An 11,238-nucleotide genomic window follows, 5' to 3' on the forward strand; every position below is an offset into this window, starting at 1 on the left:
GCCATCCTCTTATGGCATCCTGAGGGTCGCTGACCAACTTTGGAGAACTTCCAGGATCCATTTTGTCATCAAAATGCTTTCATTGCACAATGGTCGCCCACATCTCCTTATCACTTTTCCAGCCCAGCTATAGCATCTGAATCCGTTGGACGGAGAACTGATAAGGGCATGTGCATGACATTACCTACAAGTGTGGAACATCCATGAGTCTAACGGACGGACAAGTCTGTTGTCAGCGTTTGTTCGTGCTAAACAAGGTATAAACAGAATCTGTGAAGAAAATGGGTAGCATGTACATTTGTTTTGTTACAGCTTTACCACTTCTTATGCCTTACTTGTTGTTAGGATAGATTTATCTATGAACTATAGAGGCTTAAGGGGAAAATGCATCGTAGAAGCCACCATGGATGTTGATTCAAAGTATTCATAAAATGTGTTATTTTGTATTAGCAACTCCACTGCTGTGATGAACTCAGGCACCCTAACATGATCTGACATGACTAATCTTTTAAAAGGCTGAAATTTAACAGTTGAGGTGGAATACAAAATTAGGTGAGTCATTTTGACTTACATCTGCTGTGCTCCAATTCATAAAATAGTCAAATGTAACACCATGAGCTGCTAAACTAAAATCATTATGATTTTGTGGATGTTTTATCTAATTGTTAATATATATACAAAACTATGCAGTCAATTCCAAAAATGTGAATAGCTAAATATTTATTGTTTGTTTTCTATATTAATGATGTGCACTTTCATTGATATTTTTTTCTTTTGTTTGTATTAAAAATTTGCTTACAATTCTTCCTTACATTTCAGACAGTGAAGTACACAATTAATGCATCAATATGACAATGTAAAATAAAACTTCTAAAGAGACATCAGACAAGGCTCTACACCAGCCTCACTGGCTCGACATGTCTTGTCAATAAATTCATCCATTTTTAACTTATAACTTAGTGCAAAGACAGTTTATAATACTTCAAATATTTAGATATTTGTCTGGTAAGGATTAGTGAGAATATAAATGAAAAAAGTGCAAAATACAATTTAGCCAATTGTAAAAAGTAAATAATGCTTCAAATGTAGAGTAAATATAAAGGCAAACACAGCACATATATAATGTAACTCTGTGCTACAATCAGGTTGTACAGAGCTTTACATGATTATAGCATTAAAATAGTGTTTTATGATCAAACAAAGCTTTTATACCGCTCTCATAGTTTAGCCAAGGCCAACCATTGAAGCACTGAGGTCCCACAGCCTCTTTGCTGCAGCATCATCTTGAGCTTGTGGTGCTGCTGTCTTCAGGGCACAATCACTGTACAACCAAGAACAATAGGTCAATATGATATCATTGCACATTTAAGAACTCATATTTGTAAAGAGTACTTGCCTGTAGTAGAGGCCGCTCTCGTTGGCCAGCTTCTCCTCTACAGCGCAGTAGATAGTGGTCTGCGCTCCTTCCCAGGGTGTTTTGATGAGCATCATCAAGGGCATGGCTATGATTCTCTTCCACAGAGCCAGAGTAGGAAACAAGTGACGACCCAACTCAGTGCGAATGACCCCAGGATGCAGACTGTACACCGTCACGCCAGATCCTATGCAAAAAATAAATATTATGAATACAAATAAATGCCTGTGAAATGTGTTTAATGTTCAGAACTATTTTGCAGAATCATTTGAAACATATTGTGTATTACCTTCGAGTCGTGCTGCAAGTTCTTTGCCAAAAAGCACATTTGCCAGTTTACTTTGACGGTAACTTTTCTCTCGTCTGTAGTCTTTATCCAGGTTGATATCATCAAAATGTATCTGTCCTGAAAATCGTATCAGTACAAAATGTTGTTATTTTTTTTAAAAATACAAAGTGTATTTATAATATACATACACATATACGTGTATACACATGTATATAATATACATGTGTGTATACCCATATATGTATATACCCATCTACGTATACCCATCTACGTATATGGGTATATACACATATACCCATATACCCATATACGTATATACCCATATATGTATATATGGCTATATACACATATATATACCTTTCTCGTGCGCCAGGCTAGACACAAGGACGATGCGACTTGGAGTCGATTTCTTCAACAGGTCGAGAAGACAATTAGTCAGGAGAAAATGTCCTAAATGGTTTACACCAAACTGCATTTCAAATCCATCTTCTGTTTTCCACTTGGGGCACATCATGATCCCTTCAAAAAAAAACTTACTTCAGACTTCCACAGACTTTTGGCCACAGCAGTTTAACAACTAGAAAACACCTGCATTGTTGATGAGGATGTCTAAGCGCGGCTCATTGGCCTCTATGTCCTTGGCCAGTAGTCTCACTGACTGCAGAGAAGCCAGGTCTACCTTCTTCACCACCACATTGCCGTTTCCGCTCCGCTGGCGAATCATATCAGCAACAATGTGGGCTTTAGTGATGTCCCTGCAGGCCAGGATTACTCTGGCCCCTGTAAAACGGTAACATGACACACACCTCGTAATGTTAGATGAAAAAGAGTTCTCACTAAAGCTGAGTGGCAATTGGAAGCTGTAGTGACATTTGATAAAACATACATTATAAAGTGTGGTGATTGAGATTTGAGAGTTTTAATAATATTTTGTGATTTTCTGTACTGTGGGGATTGTGTTGGCTTCTGCCTAAATGGGACCTCTTGTTTAAATAAAGGTGTTAATAAATCTAAAAAATAAAAACATTTGATTTAGGGTGTGTTCCTACTTGCAAATTAATCACATCCGGTTTAGGATTAAACTTAAACCTGAAATTGACAATGACTAAACAAGTCCAGTCCAAATTATTTAAAAAATGGGCTCAATTTTAGGACTAAATAACGACAGATGTGAATGCTCTTTAAATGTCTGTTTTGTTTTTGCTGACCTCGCCCAGCCATGTCCAGGGCTGTCTCTTTCCCAATGCCAGTGTTGGCACCTGTGATCAGGACTGTTTTTCCATCCAGCCTGACCTTGCTGAGACAGACTCTTCCACCCATCCACCGGCGGAAGGTCACGAGACCTGCCCCTGAATTAACAGAATAATCAGGTTATTATCGTTCACCAATACATATGACAACATCAGTGAAGTTATCAAAATACTATCTCAAAGTACAACCACATTCAAGTCAACATGAACTACAGGCCTTTCTCTCTGAGTAGCTCTAAATATGTAATAATCCATGAATACACAAATTAACACCGTGAGAGGAGGTTAACTCTTCCCCACATGTCTGAGTGTTAAACAACACAAATACAGTTTGCCACACAGAAAATGACAGGGTTGAGTAGGCCTAGTTCACACGTGGCCTGAAACTGTAGGCTTTTTACCTGTGATACGCCATTTTGTGTCGTATACCAACCAGTAAAGGTCAAATATTGTATTTACCTGCAATAAAGACAAGTGTGAGGCCAGTGACATGACTTTCTACAAAGTCCTTCACTGCTTCCGCGTAGTTTGACATCGCTGCTGTTTCACGCGATGTGTCGATCTACAAGTTCTTCTTTCAAAAGAAATGTCCTCCTATTGTGTAACTCTAAATACTCTAAAGTTTATAGTAGAACAGTAAAGGTTTGATTACGGACTTGATAGTTTGTTGGGTTCAGTGGGCGTTTCAATTACGGAAGTGAGCGTGTGTCGCATGGTATTTCACAATAAAAGCGTTTTACCACAATGTTTTGTAACAGGCAACTCCAAGTGTGTAGGCTAATGCCACCGGTGTCCGACGCAAAAGAATATATCATATAAAAATGTATGTGATTAATTTAAATCAATATTAAGACGTAGGCCTGTTAGCATGATATGATAAGATAACGTGTATTTGTCCCACAATGGGGAAATCCCAGTGTTGCAACACAGATTAGGTACAGAAACAGATCAGGCACAGAAGTTAAATTAGCAGATAATTTAGAAATAACACTTATAATCGTAATAATAACACTGTTATTTACAGCTGTTTTATATGACAAAATATTGCACCAGGGAAGTTTGACATTATGTCACAGTAATGCACATGCTTATTACAGTATTTCACATTAAATATAAAAAAGCTGAATGACACATGTTCAGGGCAGTGTTCAATGTAGAGTCTGATGGCAGGAGGAAGGAAAGACCAGCAAAACCTCTCCTTCACAGTGAGGGTGGATCACAATAAGAAAATTTAGGGTAGAAGCCATGGATCAAATTAAAGTATAGAAGCAAAGATGAAAGCTGCCTTAAGGTTTAGAAGCCAACTTTTATGTAAAGAAAGAGCACATTTGCAAATAGCTGGTTAGAGTCATCCTTAAAAAGAGGTCTCAATCACAATGAGTTCTTACCTGGTAAAATAAAGATTAATTAGAAGGTGAAAAAAATGAACCAAGAGCCCATTACCAAGAGATCCCCTGGTGCATGATGCTGTTAGTAGCCTATAGCATAATCTCACTCAAACTGGCCACAGAACAGGAATAACCATCCTTTATCCTGTACCTGGGTGGGACACATCAAGGGTTTAGTCAACTGATATGTCCCGGCAGAATTGCTAACAAAGGCCTCTTTTCAAGCCTTTCTCCCACCTCACTATAAAGTCCCTTATGCTCCTTCCAGTTTGATCTTGAAATGCTCTGTCAGCCATGATCTCAGAAAGCCCACACGACCCTTAAAATAAATATTGGTAATATATACAATTACAAGCGCAGAGCTGCACCTGTGCAAATTAAAAAGCAGAAGAAAACACTACAATAAGAAGAGATCTCTAATTTGTACTGCAACAAAGTCAACTAAAAACAGCTTTAGCCCCACACAAGTGTGCTTTGACTCCTGCACAGGTCTATAGAGGCTACACTGTGTCTACTCTTCATCCATTTATCCATCTTAATTCACATCATTCTGAAACCCATACTCAATTAAAAACATGGAAGTATGATATGGGGGAAAGTGGTCCATTAATTATATTCAGAGTCATACAGAATAATGTATAAATCCACACGTGAATTAAAACAGGGTTTTTCCATTTACAACAAACCCTTCTTTGTATTTAAGTGGTCACTCAAAAAAGCAAAATCAACGGGGACAAAAAACTACAACTAAACTTTAAGGTAAACAAAGTTGCCCCGGAAGTGTTTTGTGGTGTTGCCACGTCAGAGTAACACGTCCTGCCCCGGTTCCGCCCATCGTTCCGCCCCGGTTCCGCCGTGAACCTTTATGTCTCCGGTGAATGGAACCTGCAGCCCGCAGCCGCCCGCACTGTCTGTTGTTTCGGCTTCATTATGTTGTCTTTGCGACTGATCTGTTTGTTCCTGCATGTGCTGTTTGTCTTTGGGACTGAGCTCACCTTTGAACTCCCGGATAACGAAAAGCAGTGTTTTTACGAGGAATTCGAGAGCGGCGTGAAGTTGGAGCTGGACTACCAAGTAAGTGCAACATCTGTATTATTGCAATGTAACAGCTGCTACTGCCCAATGCAACAGCCTGTTATTGTAGCAGAGATGCTGTGAATAACTTTCATTTGGATGTTATTTTCATACAATGTTTGTAGTTGAGTCCATATGTGAAAGTCTCTGATCTGATCAGTTTGACAAGCAACTTGTTAAATGTGAATTATTTTTGGTCTCAATATCTCTTTTAGGTTATTGCTGGGGGGAACTACGATGTGGACTGTTTTGTCACAGACCCACAAAACAATCTGTTATATGATGAGAAGAAAAGGCAATATGACCACTTTTCCAACATCACCGCTATGAAAGGAGTCTACAGAATATGCTTCAGCAACGAGTTCTCCACATTTACAAATAAAATAATCTACCTAGAGATTCGCCATGACAATGAGCAGCCCCTGCTCCCTGACATGACTCAAGCAACATCACTCACCCAGGTAAGAACATTATGTCTTTACTCACCAGTTTGGACACTACTGTGAATAACTCGAAAAGGGAAGAAGACAAGAAAGCAAACGATCAGTGAATTACATTTGTATTAACAACAATCTGTTAGATCACTACTCATTTTTATGAGACTAAAGCAACACAAAAGGCTCTGCCCACTATAGTAGCAGCATTCATGCAAACTGAAGTCTGAGCTGCCCCAGGAATCATTTGTGTTGATTTCTTTGACCTCATCGTTCTTCTTCCTGTTAAACCCTCCATTATCTGTATTGTTTGTCTCTGTTCATGTGCATTTCGACCCTTTCCTCGCTGCGTATGACTTTAGGATGACTTCTAACTGTTCTTTTTTTTTAGCTTGAATACAGCTGTGTGTCCATTCATGAAGTCCTGAAGGTGGTGACAGAATCACAGACTTGGTCCCGGCTCAGGGAGGCTCACGACCGTCTCAAGGCAGAACATCTTCTCGAACGTGTCACTTACTGGTCCATTGGAGAAACCGTCCTTTTGTTTGTGATTGGCATCGGACAAGTCATGATGTTGAGAAGTTTCTTTACTGAAAAGAAAGGCCCTGTGTCAGTTAGCACATAAGAAACAGATGTTTTTCATTTGGTTTTCTTTGACATTGTTATGTGAGGATACATAAAAAATGCAGTATATTGCTTTGTTCAGTGCAAATATTCTCTAAATGTAACACTTCAAAATCTAAATGATGCCTATGATGTAAATAGGTGTCAGGTTTCTTTTTTCATCTATTATTTATTATTGCTCCACCACCCATTAGAAATTATTTTAGAACTGCCAAAAACATATTTGGGGGCAAACGGGTGCAAACGGGTGCATTGTTAGGGTTAATGTGTTCACCCCTTCATTTGACACACGTTAAATAATGACACTTTGAATGGAAATGTGTCGCGTTTGCACCAGTTTGAATCAGTTTGTTCTGGGACTTGTGATGTGTCGCTCACATACAGAAAAGGCATTATTTGTAATAACCTTTGAAAACTGCCGTCCCAGTGGAATTTGGGTGGCTAGTACTTCAATCAAACGGCTATATTTTGAGATTATTTGTACTTAAATCAACAATAAAATAATCTATATTTTTATAGCACGTTTGGGGTTTGCACAGATTTTAATGATTTCACTTTATGCCTGGTTAAAAAGACCAAATAAATAATTACACATTTGTTATTGACTGTATAATACCTGCATTTATATTTGGCCAGCTGTTACTGGTACAAATGGCACAGTCTGTTTTAGATGCATTTAAAGCCAAATGTTTACAGTTTGTTATTGAATAGTTACTGAATTTGTCTGCATGTGTACTTTATATAATTTATTTTAAGGTTGTGGGCCATAATGGGTTTTATTATGTGGAAAAAAATTCTTACATTTCAATTAATTTTGTAATTTAATAATTTGAACGGATTTCTGTCATGTGTCAATTGCTCCTCTCCATGTTGTACTGTTACTTATAGTTGATTTATATAAATTAGATTATTGTGAGAATATGAAATGTCAGTTAAACTTCTCAGATTTGTTGCAAATAAAAGTGCCTTAAACTTCAAGTTGCAAAAGCCTTTTGCTTCTGGGAGCTTCTGACTATTGCTCTAGTTTGTTTACCCTTAAGAATTATCTTGTTTTTTGTTTCTTCTGAAACATGTTCAATTACAAAACCTGCCATGTGTTGACGGAATGAGGAAAAGTCAAATTTAAATGCGTACGTCAGCCCACACTGAACCCTGTCCTGAACCCACGCATTGCCAAGCCCTGGTGCGCTTCGCTCTGATTGGCGCAGCGCTCTGATTGGCGCTTCGCTCTGATTGGCGCAGCGCCTGTCCACAGTCCAATCATGTTCAATTCTGCAGAAAGAAACTTGCTGACGTGTGACATTATACAGTAACAGTGCCCATCTCGTGCCAAACTTGATGCCATTCTTTCATTCGTAAGTCAAAAGATCTTGATCAAGGTCAAGCCTTGAGGGCGTAATAAAAATGTCTCGTTCTCTCAAACTTTTGGCTCAAGTGACACGTTCTGTAAGCGCGAGCCTGTCTCAAAAGCCCGCAGCTTTCGGACCTGCCGCGGGTTGTTACCACAGACTGCAGCAAAGGAGCAACTGTAAGTAGTTCTTTGGTTATTAGCTCTGACACACAGGACACACACACGGCGGACAGATCAGTAGGCCATACTGACTTAGATCACAGGTTGGCTGTTCAAGAATTGCCATCAACCGATCACAAAAATAACAAAGGGGGAAATTAACACAATTGTGGTTGATATTGCATTTGTCTAAGTGTTCATAAACATTTCAGATGCGACCAAACGCATCAAAGTGGATAACCCCGTCGTGGAGATGGATGGAGATGAGATGACACGGATCATTTGGGCTTTTATAAAAGAGAAGGTGAGAAGGTAAAGAGATGACAGCAGATGATTGTATCCTCAGCTTTACGTGGCCTTTCTGTCATTTTTCTATCAGCAGCAGCATTAACTTGAACGTTTGTGAAACTTATTTACAGCCTAATATAGTTTTAGTGTAGTCAATAGTGCAGTTATGTAACACCAATGTGGGATTGGACTATAACCACTGCAGACTCGATGTGCGTCACCTCCATGGCACACTGGGAACATCTCAACCGTTTTGGAGGTGCAGTTAATATTCAACGCCTTTTGTACAAAATGTCGCTTGCTTCCATAGGCCTATATTCCAACCACAAACTGATGACATAAAATCGATACATAAACCGATCATACAGTTACAGCTCCCTGTGGCTCAGAGAATAGACTTTAAAGCAGCTCTGCTTGTGTACAAGTCTCTCCATGGCCTAGCAACAAAGTACATCTTGGACATGTTAGTGCCATAAGAACCATCTCAGACTCTGAGGACCTCAGGGACCGGCCTCCTGCTGGTGCCAGAGTCAGGACTAAACATGGACCGGCCTCCTGCTGGTGCCAGAGTCAGGACTAAACATGGACCGGCCTCCTGCTGGTGCCAGAGTCAGGACTAAACATGGACCGGCCTCCTGCTGGTGCCAGAGTCAGGACTAAACATGGGGAATCTGCGTTTCAGTTTTATGCAGCTAAAATCTGGAACAGTCTTCATGAAGATGTGAGACAGGCTTCTACTCTGACAATGTTCAAATCTAAGCTAAAAACATTTTTTTTTTAGCTGCGCATAATTATGACTGAAAGGATTTTTCTTTGCACTCTTCTCTTTTGTTTGTGATTTCATTAGTTTAGACAATCAGTTGGACTGTGAATTGCCCTGAAATGTGCTCTGCAAATAAACTTGCCTTGCCTTATACCCATTTGGTGTTCAATATGCATATAGGCCACGTTGTGTTCTTTTCGATAATATGAGTCTGTGTCGTGCCAAACCAGCTGATCCTTCCCAACGTGGACGTGGAGCTTGTGTACTTTGACTTGGGCCTGCCGTACAGAGACCTGACCAATGACCAGGTCACGGTGGACTCTGCTCTGGCCACGCTCAAGCACAATGTGGCCGTCAAGTGCGCCACCATCACCCCGGACGAGGAGCGAGTCGAGGGTGCGTTTGACACGGATCATCTCTGTACTTTTTAAGTGTTTGTTTTTTTCTGCTGGATTAATGTGTTTGTTTTTATCAGAGTTTAGATTGAAGAAGATGTGGAAGAGTCCCAATGGTACCATCAGAAATATTTTGGGGGGAACTGTATTTCGTGAACCGATCCTTTGTAAAAACATCCCCCGTCTTATCCCTGGTTGGACGAAGGCTATAACCATTGGCCGACATGCATTTGGAGACCAAGTAAAGTTTCATCCAAGTCTGATGTCATGTTTTTGTTTTTTTGGGGTGATTTTCATTTGATTCTCAGTACAGGGCCACAGACTTTGTGGTAAAAAAGCCGGGGAAGTTCAGGATTGTTTTTGCCCCAGCGGATGGAAGTCAACCCAAAGAGTGGGATGTGTTTGACTTTCCCTCTGGAGGCTGTGGAATGGGAATGTACAATACTGATGATGTAAGAAATACACAATTTAGGGGGTTTCATTTTGAACATGTTTAATAGTGTCTTGTGGATATTTCGTTCCTCTAGTCCATCACTGGATTTGCTCACAGCTGCTTCCAGTATTCCATTCAGAAAAAATGGCCCCTGTACATGAGCACCAAAAACACCATCCTCAAGGCCTATGATGGACGTTTTAAGGACATATTTGAGGACGTATTTGAAAAGTAAACATAGAATCATCTTTGTAAAATTTAATTCAATACTAATGCTTCACGTTCTATTTGGATTTTTATTTTATTTTTACAGAGTTTCAGCTGTGATCTCTGACATAAGAATGGATAAAGTGCACTTTTTAATGTTTTTTTCCTCTCAGATATTATAAAGGACAATTTGACAAGCTGAAGATTTGGTACGAACACCGTCTGATTGATGACATGGTGGCACAGGTCCTCAAATCTTCTGGAGGCTTTGTTTGGGCCTGTAAAAACTATGATGGAGATGTGCAGTCAGATATCCTGGCTCAAGGTTAGTGTTACTCTAAGCCACAAATACAATACGCATTATCAAGCCCAAACATTATAACTCCACATGAATCATCTGATATTGTTTAATGTACAGGTTTTGGCTCACTTGGTCTGATGACGTCCGTGTTAGTGTGTCCTGATGGCAAAACTATTGAAGCAGAGGCTGCCCACGGCACAGTCACCAGGCATTACCGTGAACACCAGCGAGTAAGTCTTCAAGTTCATGTTTACACTGTTGTAGAAGTTGATGTATACAGCGTATTTAGCCACATTCATTCACTCTGAAGGGAAAATCCACAAGTACAAACCCAATAGCGAGTATATTTGCTTGGACCAGAGGCTTGGAGCACAGAGGAAAGCTGGATGGAAACCCTGATTTAATGAAGTGTGTTTACAATTGTATAAATATTATAAATTAATATAGTAACTATGGTATGAAGTCTTCTTTTTAACTTCACATGTTTCAGATTCGCCCAGACCTTAGAACAGGTATGCATTGACACAGTAGAAAATGGTGTCATGACAAAGGACCTTGCAGGCTGCATTCATGGTCAGGCCAAGTAAGTATTTCATTAAAATTACATTTAACATACATTCATTATGCTAATAGTTCTAATCCCTGATATTTCTTTCAAATAGCTGTAAAATAAATGAACATTACATGACCACGTCAGACTTTTTGGACGCAATCAAGACCAATCTGGACAAAGCTTTAGAAAAAGTATGAACTCTGTTAATTTGTAGAAGTTCCAGAAAGGCATTATTTTTTACCTTTCAAGTACAGATGCATTCTATTTGTTTTATTATCTCATCTGTACTGTTCAATAAATACATGTTCTTCTTGG

The 11,238-nt window shown here is 39.5% G+C and overlaps 2 protein-coding genes across 3 annotated transcripts; one reads left to right on the plus strand and one right to left on the minus strand.

Moving 5' to 3' along the window:
- Positions 1 to 743: 743 nt before the first annotated feature.
- On the minus strand, positions 744 to 3,584 carry LOC140380652 (retinol dehydrogenase 11). Its single transcript, XM_072464533.1, has 7 exons — positions 3,413 to 3,584; positions 2,912 to 3,052; positions 2,292 to 2,483; positions 2,061 to 2,222; positions 1,704 to 1,820; positions 1,397 to 1,601; positions 744 to 1,321 (listed from the first exon to the last, which is right to left on the minus strand). The coding sequence occupies exons 1-7, from the start codon at positions 3,486 to 3,488 to the stop codon at positions 1,225 to 1,227; spliced, it is 990 nt and encodes a 329-aa protein (XP_072320634.1). The 5' UTR covers positions 3,489 to 3,584; the 3' UTR covers positions 744 to 1,224.
- A 1,624-nt stretch (positions 3,585 to 5,208) lies between these two features.
- Positions 5,209 to 11,237, plus strand: LOC140380653 (isocitrate dehydrogenase [NADP], mitochondrial-like). 2 transcript variants are annotated; one of them, XM_072464535.1, is made up of 14 exons: positions 5,209 to 5,415; positions 5,631 to 5,876; positions 7,590 to 7,603; positions 7,859 to 8,001; positions 8,196 to 8,287; positions 9,265 to 9,430; positions 9,510 to 9,670; positions 9,738 to 9,881; positions 9,957 to 10,093; positions 10,243 to 10,394; positions 10,488 to 10,600; positions 10,681 to 10,778; positions 10,861 to 10,953; positions 11,033 to 11,237. In XM_072464535.1, the coding sequence occupies exons 1-14, from the start codon at positions 5,272 to 5,274 to the stop codon at positions 11,118 to 11,120; spliced, it is 1,791 nt and encodes a 596-aa protein (XP_072320636.1). In that variant the 5' UTR covers positions 5,209 to 5,271; the 3' UTR covers positions 11,121 to 11,237. The 2 variants fall into 2 exon arrangements, with proteins under 2 accessions (XP_072320636.1, XP_072320635.1); XM_072464534.1 differs by lacking the exons at positions 7,590 to 7,603; positions 7,859 to 8,001; positions 8,196 to 8,287; ... (7 more) ...; positions 10,861 to 10,953; positions 11,033 to 11,237 and adding an exon at positions 6,241 to 7,451 and having other exon boundaries at positions 5,227 to 5,415.
- The last annotated feature ends 1 nt before the right edge of the window (position 11,238 follows it).

This window comes from Eucyclogobius newberryi, unplaced genomic scaffold (genome assembly GCF_026437365.1).
Source record: "Eucyclogobius newberryi isolate DKJ021-1_F unplaced genomic scaffold, fEucNew1.0.hap1 SCAF_5, whole genome shotgun sequence".
Lineage (NCBI taxonomy): Eukaryota > Metazoa > Chordata > Actinopteri > Gobiiformes > Gobiidae > Eucyclogobius > Eucyclogobius newberryi.